The sequence below is a fragment of the Chlamydotis macqueenii genome, chromosome Z (assembly GCF_036417535.1).
Source record: "Chlamydotis macqueenii isolate bChlMac1 chromosome Z, bChlMac1.mat, whole genome shotgun sequence".
Classification (NCBI taxonomy): domain Eukaryota; kingdom Metazoa; phylum Chordata; class Aves; order Otidiformes; family Otididae; genus Chlamydotis; species Chlamydotis macqueenii.
The window spans coordinates 34871322-34897228 of NC_141593.1; the positions used below are offsets into that span (position 1 = coordinate 34871322).

Below are 25907 nucleotides of genomic sequence, written 5' to 3' on the forward strand. Positions count from 1 at the left end.
GTTTGTATCAGTGCCTTAGTCCAACAAGAGGTTAACAGCATCTTTCACTATCTATATGGCAGTTTAATCTGGGCAACACACTGGGTGCTTGAAAAATATTACTTTAGCAGCATTTTACTGAACAAGAAGCGAGACTGGAACCCTTGGAAACTGAGGAGCAATTAAACAACATGATCTGCATTTATAAGCACTCTTTTTTTCTGTGACAATGACAAATAGTTGGATTCTGTTGGCATAGCGCAGTTCCAAACAAAATTTTAAATTCACAGTGCAGTATATGACTAAGATTTATTTTCTTAAGGCTGAACTCCTTTTATAGGTCTCAAAATACAGAGGTCTTACTACTTTTCATGTTTCCTTCTCTGTGCACCCCCACACATGTGTACACACATGCTCTTAGAAGAAACATGGTTCTTTCATCAGGGATGGGGCTCCTGGATGGTCAGGCAGCTGTTGTGATTTAAGGAAGTGTGACAGGTGTTGTGTCTTTTACATACTATTCCAGATAGTTTAAATGATTTCTGTCTACTGTGCATTAGTGGAGAGCAAAGAAAAGGCCTTTTATTCATCTCATAATCTGAAAATAAGATGAATGCCTTGCAACTCTTTAATAAATTCAAAAATTACTGTTAAACACTGAAGCTGGAATTTTTATTTTAAGAATAAAATTGGATACCTAGCTCTTTTAGTCTTACTTGATTATGTCAGGTTATTTTTGTTTGTATTATAAGAAGTCCTTTGTCCAGCTCGTAGTTTAAAGCCTTTTTTTTTTCTTTTGTAGGCATCCTCACCTGAGTGCCCTATCCACGGACAGTGATTTTATTTTGTAAAGACAATCCTTAATACCTTCTTATCCAAAGGCACAGGGTGTTCCTTCTCTTTCTCATCAAAGAATTCTTTGGGAGCTCTTATGCCCATTTCCTCTGGAGCTGCTGTGTGGGTTGGTACCTGCAGGATCACCCTCAGGTTACATGTATATTAAGGAAATGAGGGATGAAGAAAGAGCTGATTTTGGTTAGTGTTGGAAGACTTATTTGTTTTACATAGGTCATTGATAAGCAAATATCTTGCGGGCAACATTTCTACCCTTGATGCTGTAAGTGTCAGGATGTTATGAGTTTTGTGTGGACAAAGCAGTGGGTGTTTCCTGGGAAGCTCAGGCTGAGATCCACCTAGAAGGGATGGAAGGGAGAAGGAAGCTCTTCTGATACCAGCATCGAGGCATAATGAGCCTTGATGACTGCATTTTGCTCCTTTGGCGTACACTGGCATTTCAAGAAGCACCAACCCGTGGTACTTCTGGCAGACATAAAAGACTTTTTTAAGAGGGAAGTGTTACCTAAAGGAAGCTTTAAGTATTGGCAGCTTTACTCCTTGCAGCTTTAAGGGCACATACCCCTCCTCTGCTTTATTCATCTTTCCCCCCTCTGCCCCCTTTTTTTTTTTCTGTTTACTTTTTGTGGCAAGAAATTTAGGGCTTTAAAGGAGTACCACATAACTTCTTGTATTGCAGAACAGTGTTCTTGACTGTTATCAGGAGTATTTTAATGTAGGTTCTTCAGTTTAGTTCACTTTGTTGAAAGGAGGTAAAAATTATTAATTAGTGGTATAAGCTACTTTTGAAAAATCCGTGCTAAACAGTGAATTAGCTAGTCATGGTATATATCCTTTGGAGCCACAGTAGACATGCAACAGGCATTCTTCTTCAGATTTAAAATGGCTTTTCAGGCACTGCTAGAATGTCAAGCTCAGTCTTAACTGTGTAGATCACAGGAGGGAAAACTACTTAACTTTTTTAACATTAAACATGGACGGAGTTGAAATGAATTATGTTTATTCCACTTGTTAAAAGAAAACTTGGAGCCTGTTCCAGCTTGAGATCACATGCTTTCTGGGAATATATAGGTCTTATAGCAAATCTTGGAATGCAAATAACAGGCACATGGCTCTCCTCTGGGTGGGAGTACAATTTATTTCAGAAAAAAATTTGGACCCTTAGAATGTCTAGCTGTGCTGATGCTTATAATTTGTGATGAGGTAAGAGTACTCAGTTCACATGACTTTACACTGCAACCCTTTTTAATGTCTTTAGGCTTTCAAACAGTGGTTAATGATCAGGACAAGCACTCATTTGCAGTTTGAAGATATTTGTTTCCTTGTAAACTAAAAGCACAGAAACACTTTTTTTTTTAGCAGACTAAAAGTGCAAACACACATTTTCGTTTTATAAAAAATGCCCTTCAGAAAGCAGTCAGCTGAAATAACCTCAGTAAATTGTTGTGCTACTCTTCTTGTTTCACATGTAAATTATAATGAGATTGTATCTAGAGCATGGATCACATCTGGCTATAGTCAGAATTTAATCACCTATGTTCCTTTGATTTTTGCATTTACTTTTGCAATTATTGTGTTGAAATTAAATCCCTTCGCATTTTAATAAAGGTAAGATAAACTGAGAGTGTTAAATAATTATTATACACTCATTAGGCAAATGCAGTATCATGTCTCACAGGTTAAATTAGTTTACCTTTTTCTTCCCCCATCAGGAAATCCGGAACAAAATTACATCATACTAAGTGCTGCAGCAACAAAAAATGGATTCAATTACCTGCCTAAGCTATCTTCCAAAAGCTCTTCTTCAGAAAGAAGTGCTACATGTGTGTAAAATGCAATTACAAACTGTGCATCATGGGGCAAATTGAAAATTGAGGTTGGCCCCACCATTGAATAATTCTATTTGGCATAGCTGGCAACTTCCGCTTGGCAAACATGCTGAGATGGGGCAGCAGGATCAGAGGGGAGGTGCTTCAGCAGAGCTGTCTGAAGAAAGCTTACCTTCTGCCTGCTTGGTTTAGCTTCCTTCTCATTCATAAGATTTATTTGATTAATTAAAAAAAAAGTAATCTTTATAAATTGTGTTAGGTCACCTTTTTAGCCTGTCTTTTAATGTTCTGCTCCCAAACCATTTTATTTGGTGGAATTTTCAGTTGCGTTTCAGCACACTTTGGACCAGATCCCAAAGGTCTCTCTGAAGGGTTGACCTTCTTTGTGTCACAAGGCCAAACAGACTCCACTCTCTTTAAGTGGCATTTGTGTATTTGCCTTTTAAAATAGTCTGGTTTAAAACAAGGAGCACTCGTGCCCGTGAAGGGTCTGTGGGCAGCAACCTGAGGAATGCAGCAGATGATTATTGTGAACGGCTGGGGAGCCACACCTGGGTGGATGGTCTGGTGTGTTGATATGCGTTGGACCTGCACCCGACCCTTTCCACTCACTGAGCTATTCCTTTCAGAAGAAATAACCATATTCGGTATGTTCACAGGGAGGAACATCCATTCTTTAACCCATTCTGCCCAAACAAACTGACTTACTCTTCAAGATCAAGTTTGGACTCTACCTTGATAAAAGTAAGAATGGGAAAATAGGGAAAGAAGAGAAAGTGTATGGACAGATGTCCTGAAAATCCCACTTTTTGTTTTCCTTTAAACAATATCTCCATAGAAGTTTGCCAGTTTGGCATACATTCTGAGCCCACTTAAGCAGGTTTAACGCAATCAACTTTCATTTAGTTACCACTAATTTATTGTGCCAATGTACCTCAGAGTAGCATCAGGCTTTTGGAAGGAATATAACAATACAATTACTCTGTCAGCCTGAGTAAGGTAAGTACTGATCCATGAGCTAGTGGCTTGCTTCAGGGCAGGATGACTCCCATGAGACAATGGGAACAGAACTGGTAATGTTTTCATCCTTCAGACGCATGGAGCTAATCACTGTCAGAGAGTGCAGATATGTGCAACACTGAGATTACGGGCTTTTTCTTTTCAGAAGAACAGATTTCAGTGCAAGACTTTGGCCTTATCAATCATCTGAGTGTAGAGACAGCTAATAAAAGACAGGGGCTTTCACTTCAGCTAATCTTAAGCCTGGCTGTTTATTCAATGTCATGGACACTAGTGGGTGAACTGCAATCCCCTTGCAGAATTTTATAGGACTAAATGGTTTCCATATTGGAAAGTTCTCTCGTTATTAATGGTTAGCTTATATAATGGATTTCTGGTTCCTTAAAACATACTGAATAGTTAACCTCTCATCTTGATAAATCCTAATTAATACACATTTCCTATTCTAATGTGCTGGGCTTAGTCCTTTGCTCCACAGACATGGACTGTTCAGTTTAGGATCTTGGTTATGTGTGACAAATTCAGTATATCACTTAAACAGATGTGTATTGAAACAGTTCACAGCCTTAAACCGTCACCAATGTTTTCTTTTTTGCCTGTGAATAAAAATAATCAAGACTGGTATATTTCACTGGTATTTCAGATTTCCTGACAAAACTTTCATACAGATAAAATTATTTTAGTGTTAAGCTATCTCTGTGTTTCAAATAATCTCTCAATGTTGAAAGCTAAAGTTGATTCCTCTGTCATGAGCTAGCAATGATGCTTGCTGATGTTTCTCTGTTGAAGATTTACCATCAAAGTCTCCCTCATACAGTTGTCTTGCCTTCTCATTTATTCCAGATACAGTTAGAAGTTCACCAAGTGTGGGCCCATAGCACAAGCCAAGCTTTGAAGGAGAGCACTGCCTGGTCTCTATCAGACGAAGGTGTTTTCCATGCATCCTTGCTTGCTTTTGTAGGTTATTCTTTCAGCAAAGCCACATTGTCCATGAGGGACAATATCTACCTAAATGGTTAAATTATTTGTGGCCTTATAAAGCAGTGTTTCTGAGGTGCATTCACATGAATAAAATTGAAATGCTGGATACATGCATGACTGCATTATCTGAGAGAAGTACTGCCCTACATTTATGAGTTAATCCTAGAATACGTGAGCATTTCTGAGTCCATCAGGGCTGCTTCTCTATAAAGTTTTTTGCACTTAACCACTAGCATTACTAATAGCATTGCCTGGGTCTGTGCCTGGCATTAGAGAACTCCAGCTCTTCAGGTAGTGTGCACTTTCTTTTTGAAGTTAGCAAATAGTAGGGATAAAACAGTTAAGGAATCTTTATCTAGAAAGTTTTATGGGAGATCTTTGGACAGAGAAAAAGTAATGATAGTTCCAGTTCCTTATGATGAGTGCATGAAAGCCGGTATGTTGAATGTCTTTGTATCACTTTGTTTCACTGCATTGTAGTTCTTTATTTCCTCAAGACCATCTTGCAAGGCACATTTTAATATGCCCTTTCGTTGCTTCTAGCACAGCAACAAAACTTCAAAGAACAATTTCTAACATCTGCAATACTCCAACTCTCCCTTCTAACCAGGAAAAATCCCTTGCCTCACTGTTATTCAAAGTGTTCTTTTATAATAGTCATCACCAGTCTCAAATTGAGGCAGAGTATGACACCCAAAGGATGAAACCAGCTGCCAATCAGTAGGAAGGTCAGAGAATAACAGATTCATTCAGTGCTTTCAATTACCAAGATGATATCCAGTGAAAAGAAGGTTAAGCCAGCAACAATAGTTTTTGTACTTTAAATTACTTTTCCTGATTTTTTTCCTTCTCCCTCTCCTCAGAGCTCCAGAACAGCTCGCTCAGAGGAAGATCGAGACTCATTGTGGGATGCCTGGGGCTCGTGGAGCGAATGTTCACGCACTTGTGGAGGAGGGGCTTCATATTCACTGAGACGCTGCCTGAGCAGCAAGTAAGTGGGTGAATGATTTTTACTTTACTAACAGGAGAATCCAACCTACTTATGTGTCACATCATAAGAAGTAATCAGTAGACATGTTGAACTATGCTGAAATTTCCAACTTAGTGTCAAAAAATTATGGTGGTGTACTTTTTGATTCAGGCAAGCAGCCAACATGTTTGGTAAGGTGTTGTGGTTTTGTTTAGTAGGGGGGGCCTAAGGCCTTTAATGTAAATATGAATCCAGACATAATAGGAGATCTGGGGAACCTGAGTAATACAAGGACTTGCTGACTATACCTCTGCCTCCTCATGGAGAGCTGCCTCAGTAGTTTCTAGAGGGGAAAAGTCTTGGAGATCCATGACAGTAGTAGTAGTACTTGTAGTGGTCTGTAGTATGTAAGTATATCCTGCTCCCTCTGGGCAGACTCTCCTCATCTGCTTCTCTTTGATTCTTATACTATTTGGGATGTCCCTGAAGCTACCCCAGTAGAACGCGACACAAACTTATAAATCACACAGTACTTGTTTTTCATACAATACCTTACTACTGTCTTGTCAGTACATAAGCAATGCTTCCTGCCTTCGGAAATCAGCTCCAAACTTTGACCCATTCAAGATGTGGAAGCCCCCTGTTTCCAGAACAGGATGCAGGGGTTTAATTAGTTGCACAACTTTTATTAGCCGGTAGCAATAAATCATAAATAGTAAAATTTGACCTGGAATTAGCACACTATCAAATGTGTGATAGTTTTTCACTTTTCCTGGTCTGTGTGCAACTGCTAATGGAATAAAGGGTTTAAATATTTTTTTTTTTTTGTGCAAACATTTTAAATTGCTAAGAAAAATTCAGAGAGGGAGCAGGGGAAAGAAGCTCATCCAGACTTTGAAGGTCTGGAAAAAAGCCTGTGAACATGAGTATTTCAAACCTGGCAAGGCTAGAATGAAATGCCACTTCTCTGGGACAATTTCTTGGTTGGTACAGTTTGTCACATGTATTTGCATATGTATTATTTCATGGCAGCATGATGGAATATAGTAGATATTTCTAACAAATGAAAACTGGCAACACATTTAGATGTTTTGGAACAAATTAATCCTAAATATTTCTCATCCTGGGAGGAATGTTCATAATGCCTTATGTCTTTTAGTTCTGTATGAGGTGACTTTCAGAGCATTATAGGAGAAGAGAGAGCCCAGTGCCTCTGCTTTGGAGAAATGCAAAGACTAATTGCTCGTTCCTAAACACCGTTAGTATATGCAGCCAAACAAAGGAAACCAGTTTTCTTTCCAGCTTTCATTTGCCAAAGTTTTGTTAGTGCTTGTATTGTTTGTTTTGGGAACATGTTTTGTGTTAGGCCTTTGCAGCTGTGATGAAAGAATGGAAAGCGTTAGTGAGAAATTCTATTTTCTAGTGTTTTAGATGGCAAACATTTCAGAGTAGGGGCTGTTTAACAGTACATTTCATTAGAACAACTGGTCCTGATTAAGCTAAGGACATTTAGTATGATAGTAATATAGATAAATATGTCAGTCACATAAGCAGACAGTAGTTGTCAGCCCAAAGCAACCATGCTTCCTGGTGTCCCATGCCGACAGTGAGCAGCATTGGGTCACTCCAGTGACAGAATAAGCCCCAGGAAAATAACATTTTGAGAATTAGTAGTGAAAGACTGGGCTAATCCTCAAAGCATGACACTTTTCATGCTCTGTATTGGCATTAACTCATTATGTCTTCAGATATTGTTATTTCCACAAAAGGACAGGTTTTGTGTAAAAATATGTTCAAATGTTGCAGTTGTTTGCCTCAGTTCACTTGGAAGTGAACTTCCCAGCTTAATTATTTACTGGATGAGGAAATATTTATTTTTATCATTCCAGAGTGTTTTGCCCTTCAGTTTCAGTATCGCTCTCTTTTTTCTTCCTTTTTTTTTAAAAAAAAAAAAAAAAAAAGCTCAGGAAGGAGAAACTCCTCATCGTCTCCTCTCCATCATGAACTCTCATGCAGCACTGCTGGTCAAAACCTGTAGAAAGGACAACCACAGACCCCTCCTGTTTTTCTTGAGGGCCAAACTAGCAACTGTTGTGCTTCTGTGGAGGACAGAGTTTTATTAGCTGTGTGGGATACTTTGGCCACAGTGACACTGGGAATACATAGGCAGAGCAGGTGGAGAGACACTGCAATATGGTCTTCGCGCTCTTCCTCAGAATCTGGCTATTATTTGTTGTGGTCTGTGTATTGCACAGCACAGCTGGACTTCGTCATCTAGCACAGTGATCGATAGTATTCACATACCTTCAATACAGATATTAATAAGTGTGCATGTTGATTCAAGCAAACTCAAACAGAGTAAGAAATTGTTGAATGTTCTTTAGATGTCTGAAATTCATGTGCATTTATTTAATTTCCTTATATTGGAAGAAATTTTCAATTCATAAAATAAATTCTAAATTCTCCTATGCTAAATTCACCCATCTTGGTCCTAAAAATATTCTATGTGTTCTGGAATTGTACTTTATATATTGAAAAGCACTGCAATGATATCAGTAGTGTTTTACTGTTTCTAGACTTGGCAGGAAGATAATTGTGATTTTTTTTTTTCCTATCATCTTCCAAATTCATCATCACTTTCTAGTAAAGGAAGGTTGTACGTAGCAGAAGAGCAGGATGTTGCAGAGTTTTGGGAATGATTTCAGCAGATAATAGGTAACTAGTCTTTTATACTATCTGCTTAGAACCCATACCTGTGCTGCTGCTTCTGGCTAAAGCATGAAACAGGGAACAGTTTCGTAAGTGTATAGTAGAGTGCTAAGCTGGCTAATAAATATGGGTTTAAGGGGTCAAAATTTGAGATCATCACTCTTACCTCTGGGAAATCATGTGTAAATTACTGAACAGAGTGGAGGTTTTCCACCATTAGATGAGGGAGGTATATTTAGAAGCAGAAGAAAGTCGACATTAGCATCTTCCTGACAAGTTTCCCTCAGTAACAAAAGTGACAGAGATTTAAAAAAAGAAAAAAAAAAAGAAAACAAAACAAAGGGGAACACATAGGAGGGACTCACAGTCCCAGTTTTGTTTAGGTGCTTCATACTGTCTCTGTTACTTGCTAGAATGTATTTTCCCCTCTTTTCAAATACCGCCCTTGCTTCCCTCAGCTGACAGCTGCCTTTTGGTAATGCAAGCAAACCACCAGTATGAAATACCCTTTCTGCCAGCTCTGCTTGCTACATTAGCTGAAGTGATTCACTGGTTTGATTGTTCAGCCCACTGCCATTGCATTCTGCAGGGTGAAAACAGTAGATCTGCAAAAATGACTCGCAGTCTTATTGCCTTTGACTCGATTGATCAGTAAAATAGCCACTGAAACATACCTTTGAGTGTTAGGTTTAATAAACTAGCTAAATTAGCTAAAATTTGGTCAATTTTATGCTATGTGACATTTGTCATATGACAGAAGAAACTCAAAATAAATTTGATTTATTTCATTAAGGAGTAATATTTTCTCTTTTTGATCATGTAGATTTTCAGTTCACAAATCAAGCATCTAATGGTTTGTTGCGTGTCAGACAATCATGGAGTAAATGCGTATTGTTTATGTTAGTTTAAACTTAAAGAATAGAATGAGAACCCATTACAACAACACTGACTAGCACTGAAAAGGGAATACATCAAATGCTATGTATTCAAAAAGTACTATTTAAAGTTTCAGCTGTGTGTACTTTTGATACCAAAACATTGTCCACTGTTGTGTTGCTACCCCACAACTGAATTTGGAGTTTAAGTCCAAGCATGTGACTATGTGCTTGCTTTCAGGCTACAGTCACAGACTCATCTGTTTCAGGGGCTTAGATTGTAAGAGAATCTGAAGATTTTAGTATCTAACATTGATAAACTTTCTTAGTGAAAATTACAATTGAACAGTTATTCTATTTTTTTTGATTGCTTCTTCACCAGATAGAAGCTAAGATAACTTACTGCAGCTGTTGTCCAATTGTACAAATGCAGTCTGGTCTAATCCCGGCATTGCTAAATAAGGCAAATTATGTCACTTTATGAAATATTCTTATGCTTATCAGAAAGATCATTTTAAATACTGTGGGGTTTTATGGCTTCTGGAATAAGCCCTTCATTATCTTAAGGTCTGCAGAAAAAAGAGCAAAATATTTTTGCACGAATGCTGTCATAACTGCTGTATACATCCATGAAAGTAAATAGTCTTCTGATGAAGCCTACCGTGTCACTCAATTTGAGTACAATCAATATCATAAAATTCTTAGGTCATCTGTGCTACCAAATGATTTTGCAGGATGATTCTCATTACCCTGATGAAAACTGTATCTGAATGCTCACTTAGTGTAATAGTTCCTGCAAATTACCTTCAGGATCCCTCCATAGCTGGCTCATTGTCTCCTTCAGTTGATAACTATAACTGATTTACTCTACAAAGGACATCCTCTGTGCTATAGTGGGTGATTTTAAACATTTGGAAGAAATTTTGAGTGTACTTAGTTTGCAGATGCTTCTAATTAAAGCTGTGCCATCTAGCAGCATTTTTAAAAGGATTTTAAAATTCTGTTTACTCTAGGGTTAGTTAAATCTGTAACTATGACAACATTTCCTGCTTTCATTTGATGGAGAAGCATTTCCATTTTTTTTTGAGAAAAATTACAATTCTAACCCTTCCTAATGACAGAAGCAGCAAGTGACAGTAAATTCGAGTCAATAGTATAAAAAGCTGCAAATTTCACACAGTCTAGATCAGCACTGTAATCTGCGGAGTGATTGCTGGTGTTCTTTGGAGAACCAAGTAGTCACATTGTGTTGGTTGTCCTAGTTTTCAGCTTCTGTGCCTCAGTGAAGTAACTAAAAATATATCAAATGCCTTCCTGGTGTTGTTTTCCCATGTAATCCATTGGTAGAGTTGCTACAGGGATGTTATATGTCAGTGTATTCAGTGAGAAACTGATCTGTGTTAGAATGAACGGTAGTCAGCATTGTACCTACAGATGAGTGATAGATATGGTCTCCATAAACCTGTCTCTCTGTTGAGAAGTAGCCTACCTAACAAAAATGTCTGTAAAGCCTTTACTTGGATAATATACTGTTCCTAAGTCCAGGTTCACTGGAAGAGCTCTTGTATATTCATAATTCTTTCAATAAATCTGTTCTGGGATTTAAATGAAAAAGAATCAAGTCAGCCATGTTCTTTGTATGATGTGGAGTTTTTGTAAGCCTTACTACCTATAAAAAAAGATGTTAAGACATGATTCTCTAAAGCCCCCCAGCAATAGATTGTACATGAGAAAGCATGAGCATTTTGATGCAGCTGGGCTAACACACATGATCCAGACCCAGGTTCAAACTTCCTCGAAGCATGGGGAACCTTTTCAGCACACAGAACCTTTGTTTTGTAAAGACCAGATGAAAACCTTGGATCCAGGTCCGAGCTCAGGGAAGTTCAAATTTGGGACGTTAGTACTCTTGGGTCTGCATTATGTTCTAGATGCTGTCTTTGGGATACAGCAGGCCAGGTTAAATTTAGTATTGTATTTGCTTTCCACTTGGACTGTGAAAAGACCTCTTGCCATTGTTTTGGTAAAAGACACTTCTTTAATTCTTGCTTTTCTTCTACCTTTCTTGGCTAGTGAGCAACTGAAGAATGTTTGCAACTGTAATTGCTTTCTATGTATCTGCAATATGTGTTGTATGTGCAAATCTAAAGCTAAAGACAATTTTTAAAGCTTCTTAAGAAAACAAAAAATACTGCAGTGACAAAAAAAAAGAGAGAAACTAAATGCATTACACAGAGGTCTGAAAGCACTCTGACAATTTTTTATCCTTCTTTTCCTTTATTTTTCTCAAATTTGATTTTGTTATTTTAAATGGACTAGCTAGTTTTATTTTACTGAGAGTTTATGAAGTGTCATTTAATGCCAGCTGATACTTAGAAAATAACATTCATCAGCTCTGAATAATGCAAAGAAGAATTTGAAAGTAAAAGTTGGAATATATTCTGTTCAGCAATTTGTACAGCAAAAGTCCAAGGTCTGCCTTACTTTTCAGTAAATATAATGCCAACCTTGAACTCCAAGGGTAGCAGAAGCTTCCCAGAGTAAGAGCTTTGTGTGAGTTGGAGCACTGCTGGAATTGCAGCTGATCGTTGTTTGTATAACATTCCCAAGAAAATTCTCAAATTTGAACTGTTCCCCTCATCAGACTTCCATAATTCAAAATGAAATTGTAGCACAAGCCTGATCATACTTTTAGAAGGAAAAGCTTATCTCTGCAAGACCAATAGACATATTAGCTTTTTCTGGGCTCTATGCTATTTTGGCTAGACTGCTAGAAATAGCCAGCCTGATATATCAGTAGCTGGACTAACTGCCTTTGCGTTACTTTGGTTATTTCTTGCACTATAGCCTATAGTATAAACAAAACTTCAGAAGAGATTGGATGGCATTCTGTAAAAAGCATTCAAACAACTTCAACAAACATCAGGTAGCCAGAAGCAAGCAGGTGTTTTGTACTTGTATTACCATGAAACAGACTTCATCTTTGAGAAACAGTATTTGCTTGTCATTCAAATTCGTAAACAGTCAGACAGGTTTTGTTTCAGGTTAAGTATTGAATAAGGGCCTTTTTTTTTTCTTTTTTTTTTTTCTAACACCATCTCCTTGGTGTAACACATAGTAATATTTCTTATGTGTATAGCCTTATTCCATTATTTTGATTCCAGTGAATTTACTGTAGATGTACAGCAGAGTTTCCCAGAGTAAAGCCCAGTACTGTGGCTTGTTAGTGTCGTACTCATCCCTTTCACATACATGAGGGTCAATAGAATCATAGAATTATTTGGGTCAGAAGTGACCTTTCAGGATCACTTAGTTCAAGCCCCTTCCATGGCCAGGGACATCTTTCAATGAGATCAGGTTGATAAACCCTTCTTCAATCCCAGCTCTCTCAGCCTTTCCTCATAGGAGAGGTGTTCCAGCCCTTTGATAATTTTTGTAGCCTTCCTCTGTATCCGCTCTAACAAGTTAATGTCTGTAAGGGAACCTAGAGCTGGATGCAGTACTCCAGGTGGGGTCTTGCCAGAGTGGAGCACTAGAAGGGGAGAATCACCTCCCTCAACCTGCTGGTCCCACTTCTTTTTATGCACCCCAGCTTGCTTTATGCAGCCCATTGACCTTCTGGACTGTAAGCTCACATTGCTGGCTCATATTTAATTTTTCACCCACTAATGTCCCCAAGCCCTTCTCTGCAGGGCTGCTCTCAGCTAATTCATTACTCAGTCTGTATTGATATTGGGGATTGCCCCCACCCAGGTGCAGGACCTTGTACTTGGCCTTGTTGAATTTCATGAGGTTCACATGGGCCCATTCTTGCTGAGTATGATACATTATTTACATCAGAATAAATTATTCCCTAATAATGAGATTGTGGAAAACATTATTTATGCAAAAACTAGGCCTTTGGTGGCCACAATCAGTACCTGTGGGTTTATTTGCCCAGCCAGTGACTCAAGTTGGTATTTTTCCTCCTGGTTGTTTATTTTTTTACTCCTGCAGAAAGAATATTCGTAAGACCTGTAACTAAATTTGCCAGAGAAAGTTGGCTTGTCTATCCATGCCTGCGTTTCCTGTCTCAAAGTTAACTATTCCTGTAATATTTCGGGTATTTCACTATTTCAAAAAGGTGCAGAAGTCTGTAGGAGAGAGTCTTCTAAATATAAAGAATGAAAGATTTTTACAGTTGCAATGCAAAGCTGCATGGCAAAACATACCAGTGGATCTGCACAACCCTTTGTGGCAGGCAAGGTGCTTAGTAACAAAAGGATATGGAAAAATTTTTACACATCCTTTCCATTTATTGTCAATTGAATAATTTGAACATGAAGTTGGGCAGACCCAACCAGACAATTTGAAAAAGTGAACTCGTAAAGTCAATGCAGACTTGATGCATCTTCCTTTTTCATAACAACTTGGTGTCAACGGCCTCCTCTCACATTTTCTTTATGGGAAAAGGGATATGCTGAAAGCATAAAAAGGACTCTCTTTTCCCCAGAGAAGAACAAACACAGAAATTGTATTGAGGGTGCAGGGGTCATAACACTGTGCAACATTTGGGAAAGAGGTAAGAGCAACAGGCTGAGGAAAGAGAGATGCAAGATGGTGTTGCTGTGCATGTAGCACAGCCCCATGCCTGCTAGCACCAGAGGAAGGGGAGGGCTGATGCAGCGTACCTAAAATCTCGTAGGAGGAGAAAGTCCCACAGCATACTTTTATCACAGGTACGGTGCAGAAACCAGGGTCTGTCCCAGAAGAGTGGTTATCAAGTGGTTATTGAGAGTGGTTATTATGTGAAAATAAAGGAGAGTGAAGATTGTCCAACATTACATCGACTTTCAAACTCCTGTAGCCAACAGTTGCATCAAAACTCAGATCCAAAAAAAGAACCCACCTCTGGCTCATAGTTGCTTGCTTATGTGGAGACTGTTTCTTAAGAAAAGCATTTCAAACTTTGATGACTGCTGGGAGTGGCAGGAGTTGATGATGTCCTCCTCTACAAATCTCTTTCATCGTCTTTGGTAATTACAGATAAAGGCAACTTTGGCCTGATGTTGATGTTCTTTCTGGCATGGATTATTGCAGGGCTTCTAACTCTAGCTGCGCAAGGGGAGACTTGAACTAAGTCCCTCTGCAAACTGGAGCCTGGAGAAATAAATACCAGTGTTTCAGGTTGTTTACATTAAGAGAGGTGAATATTTTAATACATTAAAAGTTGTTAAACTCTTTCAGAAACTTTACTGGAAACAAGTGACTAGATTTGAAGAATGAAACATGATTCCCAATAGCTTGCTTTTCTTTCATATTCACATGATAATAATTGCCTGTCAAGCCAAATCCTCAGCTACCTTTTTCCTCCTCAAAATCCCCTGCAGTGTATAGGTAATGGAGAAGACTGTAGAAATCCCTCTTACTGCTCCCTCTCTTTGTGTGCTCTCCAAGATGAACTTGCCGTTTTGGGTGACGTCTGACTTTTCCGAGTGGCTACGTGTGCTCCTTGTTGATGCGAGTTCTCGTTTGTACCCTGCAGGGGTCAGAGGCTGTATGGTGGCTGTATCTCATAACACTTTCTCACTGACTTGCTGTGGTCCTTCCTTGCATGTTAAATGCTTTGTCCTGTGGCATTCTGCAAAGCTTCCATGCTGAGATATGGGATTCATACCATCAATTCGAACTCTGCCTTGAGGAGAAAACCTAGTCTGGCCTGGTGTCATGCAAGATGCTGTGTATTTCACTCTAGCAGAATTCAGTTCACTAGGTGGTTTCAGCTTCCCCGTTTCAAGCACAGATAGGGTCAGAAGCAGGATTTACTTTTTAAAATCAAAATTTATGCCCCCTGCTATGTAATATTTTTTTTCAAGGTCTTTTAAAATATCTATGTTTTTTTCTACAAATCTCATGATTTTGAATCCAAAAATAGATTAAGCTTGAGCTTAAGAGAATCTGGAACACTGACTTAAAGCAGCGTAGATCTGAAACACAAACTACTCTGCAAACCTATTGTGAAAATATATCAGCTCAGGCTGAAAGCAGTTTGCCTGTTTTTGGTTGATGAGTGATAACTGAGAAATTAATAAGCTTAAACAACAGAATCCCAAAGTTTGGTGTTGGAGAGGCGACAAGGGGAGTTTTGCAAGAGTGATTCCTAGTATTCATGAATCATCACAGCACTAGCTGCATCCAGAATTGCACATTTTTTTCTGAACAACCTTGGCCATTAACCAAAGGAGGGAAATTGGAAGAAATATCTGAGTAGTTCTGTGGCATACTTCTAATGAAAGTACCTATTCTTTTCCCTAATGCAAAATATAAGTGAAGAATATCTGGTTTTTCGTTTCAAAACAGACAATATGAAGAAACTGTGAAAAGAAGAAGAAGAAACTGTGAAGCAAATGATAGAAAGGAAGTTTACATTTCTTTGGCAGTTCTATGATTAATAAATTATGGTAATTGAAATTGTCCTAACAGCAGTTCTTTGTGAAGCAAAGAGATGTCTGATGTGTTGTATGGCACTTCTGAGAGGCAGATGGGGCATGTATCAAGCTTGCCAAACAAGCTATTCGGTGTGGTGTACAAGACCTGCACTAGAACTGCTTGTATGCTGCATAATGTGCTTTTTCCTATGTTACCTATCGGTGTAAATCAAGACTACCTCTACTGAATGTAGTGAAGTGCAAACAGGTTTGGCCTGCACCACAGTATCTCTACCAGCTTGTCTCTGTTTCTCAGGAATAACTGGGATAGTGTGGGGTAGCTTGTTTTTTTTGTTTGGTTTTTTTTTTTTTTTTAGTTCATAGCCTATCGTGAATATAATTTTTATTATTGTACTGCTAAAATTGTTTTTTCTAGTGCTAGATACTCTCTGCACACTTTTCACTTCTGTGCATGCTTGCAATGATAAAAATTTAATTGAATTAATTATATAATAGTACAAAAGCTTTGAATTAGTCATATTTTTATTGTGCTTCTAATAGCATTCTTTATATGCCAAATGCTACACAATAGAATATGTTGTTTTTCTGCTTACATTTCTTCTGAAAAAGTGAGGATTTATCTACTTGTTTATCTTCTTTTGTGATCATTTGCACCACTATGATACGTTTGCAAAAAAATGTGTTTTGCCCTGATTTTGTCCTAATGTAGGTGTAAATGACTGTTGGAGGAATTTTACTATTAAGTCTTGTGGAGCAAGGATGACTTCAATAATTTAAAGGAAAACTGTTCAGTTTATTTTAGAGTTAACTCAGTATGGAAAAAGTTTTTCTGCTTTTAAAAAAAATGAAGGAAAAAAGAACGACAGAAATGCATGCAGATGCTGTCCTTTCTCTTGGATAGTTCAAAATGGTTTGGATTTAAAACTTCAGTCTTGGCAGGGGTTTAGTCCTCAAGGAATGTGTGCTTGTTAAATCCTGGCCAAAAAAAAAAAAAAAAAAGAAAAAAAAAGAAAGTTGTGAAATTAAGAAATTAAAAATGTAAGGAATTCTATTCTGTTGAAGGATAATATTTAAAAGCCAGACTGTGCATTTTGATTTGTACTGAAGACCACCACAGAGTATGCTGTCCGAACTCACAGAACACGTGAATCTTCACCTAAGGTCAAATACTCAGTATACATGCTGCTGAGTGCTAAAAAAAATATCTGGGTGTTGAGCTTTCTTCTAGGAGCCTCACCAGCATCAGGGCTGGTATGGGTCTGCTGTGGAGGAGAAGGAGGACCTCTTTTATAAACTGATGCCACCTTCTAGAAACGCTTTTTAAAAGCAAAGGTAGGAAGCTGAGGCGTTGTAGAATTTGTACCTCAATAGTGTACAAAGACAGAGAGACCTTTACTTTGGGGACCAGGGTTGGTGGGGGATTAGGTGGTTAGAGAACTTTGTAGGAAACATGCTGACACAGTAAACGTTATATGTTTGCTTTTTATATTCAACTATTAATATTTTGGGTTTGTTTTTAATTTTTGGACACAGGACCTGTGAAGGGCGAAACATCCGGTACAGGACATGCAGCAATGTGGTAAGTGAAGTACAGCTTTGATGTCACACACATCATCACATGTGACAGTCACAACTATATTACATCAAATAATTTTGTAAGGTCATAATGAGAATACCGTTAGCTATCTAAACTGCCTTCATACCACCGGACCACAGGCAAACCTTTGTCAGTTTCCTGAAAAGCCGGAGAGATTATGGCATTAGCATGATGCTAAAACTGTTTGGAAGGGATTGCAGTCACAACCTTTCCAAATAGAGTGTCAGTGAAACTTCAGAGTTGCTCTTTATAATCCCCCTGGCAGAATCAAGACCACTCGTGTTCGCAGTATTACTTTGGTAACCAGCTGGTTCACATTGGGCAGTCTGTCAGGCTGGAGGATTAAGCTGTTAAGGATTGAAGACAAGTTACTAAGAGATATATGTTTCTCTTCACCTGTGCCCTCCCAGCATTGGAATTCTGTTGCATGTCTTAGAAAACCTGTTTTAGATAGCCTGCACCAGTGTTTTGGCCTTTCCAAAGGCTCTTGCTTGTTTTTTTATAAATGGTGAATATAATTTTCAATACAATAAAATAAGAAACTTCAACTTCTGTGTTCACCAAAGTGAAAGTGTGTTTTCACTGGTGAAAATGGAAATAAAGACTTTTGTATGGAAAGTTTTATTGGGTGCCAAGAATAGTAAAAGCTCTCAAATTACATGGAGAAATGTCAGTTTTACCAGTAAAGATGGAAAATGAAATCAAACATGCACTGGGCCAAGCTTTCTCAAGCATGATAGGGACATATTCAGAAGCCTTTCAATAGGTGCTTTGTCTAAAAAAGTTTAAAAGTTTAAGTTAAAAAAATGAATACGTTCCGTCATACTTAGCTTGTATTTTCTTCAACAGACCAGTTTATAATGAAAGAAACTGCTTCTATCTGAGTTGTAGTCTCCCATGCAGTAAGATTTCTCACACTTCTTCATCTGAAATTTGTTCTGGGTGTATCCTTTGGGTTCCTGAAATCTCTCATCAGTCTAGAGATCTTCTTCACTAACTGACAACAACTAGAGGAGTCAATAAATAGGTATGGTGGCTGCGTAACAGTCCAGTTTCTGTCTCTGAGATACTTAGGCCACACCGTGACCATGGAGGGAAGGAGGAGGTTGATTTACATCAGTCAAAATGCATCCTCTGTGGAATATGACACGAAAAGAAAAGAAAAAAAAAAAAAGAGGAATACTGTTAAAGGCTAGTTCGACTATAGTTAGACCCACCAGTTTTGGTTTGTTTTGTGGATGCATGCCCATTGTGACAGTCCCCTTCCCCTTCTGACCTGCCCTTGCTAAGAGCAGTGAGACAAGCTAGCGTCCTGCTCTGCTGCCATTAGCTCTTCCTGGATCACCCTCATGAGAGGCTGGGGTTTTAAATGTGTTGCAACCCTTACTTTGGGATCACTGAGCTTAACTTTCCAAGATAAGGAAAAGTTTTTAAATATTATTTTTAGCTTAGATTCTGTTTTGGAAATGTGCATCTGAACAGTTTTTGTTCAAAATAAAACCTTGCATAGTTTTGTTAGGCAATTCCTTAACATACCTCATATTTGGCAGTACTGACTGCAGACTATCCAACATATCAGTGAGGCATGCAGCTGCAGAACTCAGTTATTTCATACCAAATAATCCAAACTGAAACTTGCGAAGTGCTTTACTATGCTGAAATCAGTGACAGTTTTGCCACTGAATTATGAAGACCCAGGACTGCATTTGTGGTTTTCCTCCCTTTTTTTTTGAGCGAGTAAGGAATGGATTGTGCTACATTGCTCTTTTCCTTAATAAAAGGATTAAATGAGTTTTCATTTGTTTGGTTTTGGTAAACTTGCAAAACTAGCAATAAATGAAACCATTCTCAGGCTTCTGACTGCATCACACTTTGATCAGCCCCTTCAAATATGGCTTTGTGTCATAAGGAAAGTACTTGGCTGTATTAATTTTGCAGACAGTTGATTTCAGGGGAAAGTATTTCTATTTTTAAAGTATGTTGAGTCTTTGATTCAGATGCTATGCCCTTCCACTCCTTATCTTTACTAATCTGAGATACTGTGCATCTGTATTCACATCATCAGCCATTGTAAGGGTGCTGCCATCATGATGAACATCAGAATTGGCGCTAGAATCCTGCCACAGCCATTGTGATCCTCAGCTCCATGTTTCTGGGGCTAGGTACCACTTAGAAAGACCTTGTGCAGCACTAGTAGAAACCCAAAGCAGGGTGGCATCTCTGCACTGAAATCCATTCTGTTGCTGAATTGCGTAGCTATACAACTGAAATACTGTTTGTCTCTTTCAGAAGAGTGAAAAAAGAGTCATATACTTTCTCTTTAATTAAGTCTACTGTCTTTGTCTCCAAAATCCAGGTATACATACACACAAATTGGGTCTTGGAAACAATTTATTATCCTCATAGTTTGTTGTGGAATTCTGCACTGGAAAAGTCACACAATATTGTGTGTATTTTTGTTAACTCAGAATTTGCCTTTTAAGATTTCATCCACAAAGATACTGAAAATCAGGAAGACAGAACTTCCAGGCACAATGAGACCTACATTTTCATCTCTTAGATGGCAGTCTGTTGCTTTAAAGGAAAATGAGAGCAAATCCCCTCCTTCCACCCCTGCAAATGAAGCTAGCTAGCATGCATTGTGGAAAATTCCTTTTTGATTCTTGTGGAAATCAGTGAGTCCTGAAATACAAGCTTTTATTACCATTAGCTTGTGCATAACTTGAGGACTGATGTTTTGTTCATAAAGCAACCGATGTTTTTGTTTTCTGCAAACTGTCTTTCTGTGAATTTACATGTTTTTGTTTATATGAATGTCCTCTTCTGAGAAAGGATGGGTAGTCACATATACTAAAAGCAAACTCTTTATTTCAAAGGTGAAATTGGAGAATGGAAAGAATACTTCTCGGAGTCTGGCAAAGAACGCGTTTTCATAGGCACTATCATTTGCAAGATTTTGCTACAGCTGTTTTTAATTCATCTGAAATTAAATTACAGGAGGGAAAAAAAAGAATGAGATAAAGAAAAAGAGAGGCAAGAGGAGAGAGTGGGTTGTCTGTTTCTTCAGTGGTCTGTATTATTCTAGGGATGCAGAACCATTTTGCGTAGTGTAAACTGTAAGAGAGATTGATACTGCTGTCTACAAAGCTTGTGAGCAGTCCTTAAAAGAACAAATCCAGTCCACTGTGTTCACCACTTGCATTGCCTGGTGTTGTTCAGAAACTGAAGAAATTATGGGTATGAAGCCACATGTGTAAACAGTAAAAGAAGGAATGAGGGAATCTGAAGATGATTTAAGATTGAATTGCATCCCTTTTTTTTTTTCTTCCTACTATTCATATTGACTCCAAGTATGTTTCCAGCCATTTCAGAATATAATCATTGGGGGAGAGAGGGAGTAATTTGTCTTTAGAAAATTACTCTGAATGCAATGAAAACATGTTTTCCTATCTAGCTGGGTTGTCATACTAAACATTATACAAAATAAACAAAAATATTTCCAAACTGGAAGTACAATATTTTACTAGTTATTTTGTTTTCCAGGTACTCTCTGTCCCTTCTAGACACGTTCTTAGTTGCCAGGTTCTCTCCAGCTTTTGTACCAAGATATCATGCCACCTCATTCACTCTCTTTTTCAGTCCTTCTCCCACTGTGGTGTTTTTTGCTCTCTCTTCCCCCATTTACATGAAAATCTATCAGAAGAATTTTTGTTGGATTGTGTACAGTCTTCATGCCTTCTCTCTTCTCCTCAATTATCAAACCTGTTTTTGTGATTCAAAACATTTTTGTTTTCCCTGATATTTTTCCTTTTATTGCACTGCTTTCTGATTCAGACAAGAAAAAAAAATAAGATGCATGAAACTGGCACTTTGTTCCCAAAGGACTTTGCTTTTCCTATTTACTTTCTTATACCTGCCAGCATGACGATGAACACTACATAGAAAGCTGCTCTTGAGATTTTGCTGTTTGACATGAAAATAGACAATGATGAAAGCTGCACAACGTTACTAGCTCTTTCGACAAGGATTTACAGCACTTCCGTTAAGCCTAGGACAAAATCTGTAGATGGTAGATCTCATTAATCAGACCACCAAAGCTTGTAAACACCACCTGCAGCTCTTTTTATATATACCTCACTTTCTTCATTTGCCTAAAATACCAACAGCAGTGACATCCCCCATTTTTTGGCTTGCATTCAGACAAGCTACTTCCATCCCTGTTTTTTATCAACTCATGCTCATTTTGTACACACCAGCACTAATATTGCCCATTTTACTTTTGACAAAATGACATTATCTTCTTTCCATGCACCAAAGCCCAGACTGTTGGAAAGTGTCAAACGTAAATTTCCATATAAGTGCATAATTCTAGGAAGCATTGACTTATATGTCTAAAAAGCAGCATCAGCAGGTAGAATTTTTTTTCAGAACTACAAAAATGATTAGCAGGATTTATTTTTTCTGCCCTCTGGTGGGTAGAAATGCCATGTGAAGTCTTTTGCAATCAAACCTCCCAGTTTTCATTTTCCAGTAAAATAAAAAAAAAATAAATTTAAGAAATAAAGTATAAGCACTACACGTATCTCCTTACTAACACCAGATTTACTTAATGTCAGTTTACTTTTTAGGTGGAAAGTCTTCCAAACTCAGATCATTTATTGTGACTACAGTCTGTTCTTCAAAATGCCATCTTATTTCTGAATGGGTGCATTTTAAAACCTGAGTATGTCATCTAGGAATTATTTATTGGTGCTTGGAAACAAGTGCTTTTAGTATGTTGCTAATGGTAGCATCTTTCACTTCTGGATTTGTTATCGTCTCAGACCTGTGAATCTTTGACTCTTATGAAATAGAACAAAAAGACTCCTTTTGTTGTCATTCTGTGTAAATGCATCAAGAATCTTTGTAGACCAAACAACCCAGATCACTTCCATGACAGGGCATTTCAGGACTTTCTTCAGGACTCTTCAGGATTCTGGATGATTCATAGATTTAAATTCAATATTTCTGATAATATATTTTTTTAAATTTTGATGTCTCTTTTTCATCTGCCAATATGGCAGCCATGGTGGTTTTAGGAAAATATACTCTAATATTAGGTACTTGTATTAGTTTTTGACTGAAAAATTTGAACATTTTTCAAGCTGAAATATAAGGTACTGTATCTAATTTAAACATTTCACTTAGATATTTCAAAGGTATCAAAACCCAAAAATTTTAAAATGACATTAGAAGCTGCATATTGAAGTATTGGAACATAGTTTAAAGAAAGCTTTTTCATAAGAAAATTATTTTATAAGTATTTCTAATGACAAATATTCACAGAGTTTTATACTTCACCAACTGTTTAGTCCTCATCTCCATTCCGTGTTTATTTAATACAGACTAGAAGCATCTGCTGATATTCTCCCATTTACTTTGTTCATATTGTTTCTCCCGTGCTTCTCCTGGTCAGATATTGCACTGTCTTGAGGCTGTCAGAGAAAGTTATAGTGTGAGCCCCTCTCCATCTAAGCAGCTAAGGATGATCCTAACCTATTTAGAAGTTCACAGGACTAGACTAGTGAAAAATCTGGCTGCAAGGAACTTAATTCAACCAGGGCACTCAACAAGGCTTCAAGGCCAAGTGAAGCTTCGTCAAATCCCTAGATCTCCTAAGTTTCTGTACTTTTATCTAAAGTTCTCATTTAGTTTTGGGCAAGCCCCTGCTTGAGGACTTCAGGCTTTCTTTTTCAGTAGGGAAATCGGTGTGACAGAAACACCGTGCGTACTTTATGGAACTGTTTCAATAAGCTGTTCTATCAGATGCTGCACAGACTAGTCTAGTTGTTAGTCATTTTTTGCACAGAGGAAAAGATCCAGGTATAGTAAATCATTCTTGGCCTTTGCAAATATACAAGCACATATCTTGTAAACTGTTTTAGGGTTCCTCGACTGTTTCCACCTCTCATGGCTTAGATATGATCTACCACATTTCACCCACTAAGTAAACTTTAAAAAGCCTGACCCTCTTTTGTCCCATGAAATCTGATCTACCTATCACCATCAAGGGACATCTGGGATTCATCTTATCTTTTCCACTGGTTTGTTGATTAATAAAAATTGTTTTGAATGTATTTCAAACATGGCAAAACTCCATGTATCTTATGAATTATAATAGGGTCAAATAAGAGGTCAAGTTGAAAAAAAAAATTTGGATGTGAGGAAGAGAATGAAGCCACAATAATGTGGCCAGCATTAGGTGCCTAAGAGGTGAAGATGAAACTCCTGTGTTTATTTTAAAATAGGTTTCATACATCAAAGGGGTTTCTGATCATCTTTAAAATGATATATATTTTCATTGCAGTGAAGGAAATCTTGACCCGATGGGATGAACAGAGATTATAGGTATCCAAAACAGGCTCAGTGTTTCAGAAATATCTCATGAGCCTTCACAAGCTAAAGGTCATGAAACAGCCATCTAGGACTCACAGAGTTAGAGAAGGAACAGTTGTTTTCTATTCACTGGAAATTTTCTTCCCTAAAAACTCTTAATGAATAGGAAGCTTGAAGATACATGGATTTAGATGAGACTTTCAAGTTTATTAGTTCTTTCTGATTCTTCAAGGATTGCAATGGCAGCAGTTCCTCATATCTGCAGGGGCCACAGGTAATTTCCAAGAGAAAACAAAACTAGTAAGATCTGAATATAGCACAAAAGCTGGAGTAACCTGAAGCAGGACTGTAGTGCATTTGTAGCCAGATACCAGCGTGGCTGCATGCTCCAAGCCAAACACAGGCCGTGTGGATGTGGTGAGCAAAATACTTTGCAGAACTACATAACCCGTGCAAAGATATTCTGCCTCGGGTTCACTGACTTGGCCCTGTGACTTCTGGCTATCTCAAAGCATGGGCTCACTCTTGTCTGCTCATCTGTTGTGCAGGTAAACAAACTGCGTAGTGTTAGATAGCTTGCAGGATCAGACCCTTCGGTGGAGTAAAACATAACTTTGCTCTGATCAAGGAAGCAGGACTAGCTGGCAGCAGTAGAAGAGGATCCCCTTCCACCAAGCCCCCATGCACATACTGAAAGCAGGCTGATTTTTTTAAAAGGGGGAAAGAGTTTGTGGAGTCAGAGTCTGTAACCTCTCCTGTCCAGGAGCCAGCACTGCACTGGTGAGGCACAGGCGCAGGCCTCAAAATGACAAACCCTCTTATCTAAAGGGGTGCAAAGTGTTTAGAAGAAAATAGCAATTTATTGCTTGAACAAATATGCAGCAAAACACTGGCTTTGCCCTACCTGTTATTTCAGCAATTAAAATACTCATTTATAGGCTGTAAACTTGTATCTGTCTTTCATTATACAATTGCACAAAGCCCAGCACAAAAAGGCTCTGATCCCCACTGATATATAATACAAACAATAAATAGTAAGTTTAGAAATAAAAAAAAAAAACAAAACATGGACAAGAGACTAATATGCAGTGCCAAATTCTGTACAGTTCCTAATTTCTCAGTCTCAGTGGCCTGTGTCTAATAATGACTAATATTCAGATCAGTACTTTTCTTAACATTATCTGTTTTGGTATAAAAAAACATTACATAGGTTATGCAGGTGTTATGAGTATAGGTGCAAGTACATGCGCTTTCCTAACTGGCAGAAAAATTCCCGCCTCAGGGAAAGGGAACTTCAAGGCCTTCAGGTAGATTTAGGATCCAGGATTTCAGCAGGAGAAAAGTGGTGGGTCAGGCTGTGACCCTTTTTCATATCTGTCTGCCAAGACAAGTGTGCATGTCTGCGTTTCTAACTGCTTAAATGTATTCTTTGAGCGGCTTCAAGTTTCACATTAAAACTTTTTTAAACACAAGCTCTACTATTTAAATCCATTGTTTTATTTTGATCAGGATATCAAAGACTGGAGGCATTTAACATTGGTCCTGGTCACCTGCCGTGTCCTGAAAGCTTATGTTGACTGTACATTTTTTCTTTCTTTGATTTAAAAATAAAATCCAACACAACAAACATAGTATTGAATGCTGTACAAAGCAGGATTATGAACTCTGTAAGTCGTGTGCTTTATTGGGCCTTTCTGTCTTTGTAAAAATAAAGCTATTGCAAGCCAAGAAGTTTCAAAGGTAGAGCCAAGCTTGAACCAAACAAGAGAGTTGGCTTGGATCTTTGCAACTAGACTAAGCCAAGCAAATAGACCTGACTGTATTCATTTATGGACAGAAAAACTCAGAGAAGGGTATGCACCAGATGATTTTGTGGCAGGAAATAAGGCCACAGTGTTCCTCTTTGCTTGTCTCTTCTCTATTCGAAAATAGAGCTAAACCAGATCTTGGGTCAAGCTGTAACTGTCTTGTTCATCCTCTGTTTCAAAGGAAAACATAAAGACCACTTTTTCTGTAATTACACAGCTATAGAGGAATAATGAAATTCCCACATATTTTTCGGCTCTCTTCACTCTGTGGTGCTGTCCAAACTTTGTCCTATATCAGCAGTTTGCTCAGATAACAAAAAGGGCCTGATTGCCTGTAAGATTTTCTGGAGATTTTAAAATCAAACTGAAGTACTTCCAACATTTTACTTTTTTTTTTTTTTTTTATTCTTCCATAACATGAATAGAAAAACTGTCTGCTGTCTAAGTCCTCCAGCAGTAAATTACAGTTGCTAGCTTGGAC

At 38.1% G+C, this 25907-nt stretch overlaps 1 protein-coding gene across 2 annotated transcripts in view; it reads left to right on the forward strand.

The window, feature by feature from the left end:
• Nucleotides 1-25907, forward strand: part of ADAMTSL1 (ADAMTS like 1) — a 437941-nt gene that overhangs the window by 260528 nt on the left and 151506 nt on the right. For both annotated transcript variants that reach the window (XM_086771491.1, XM_086771490.1), the window contains 2 exons: nt 5528-5655; nt 17180-17225. In XM_086771491.1, the coding sequence (XP_086627617.1) occupies nt 5528-5655; nt 17180-17225 (174 nt within the window). The remainder of the gene's footprint in view (nt 1-5527; nt 5656-17179; nt 17226-25907) is intronic.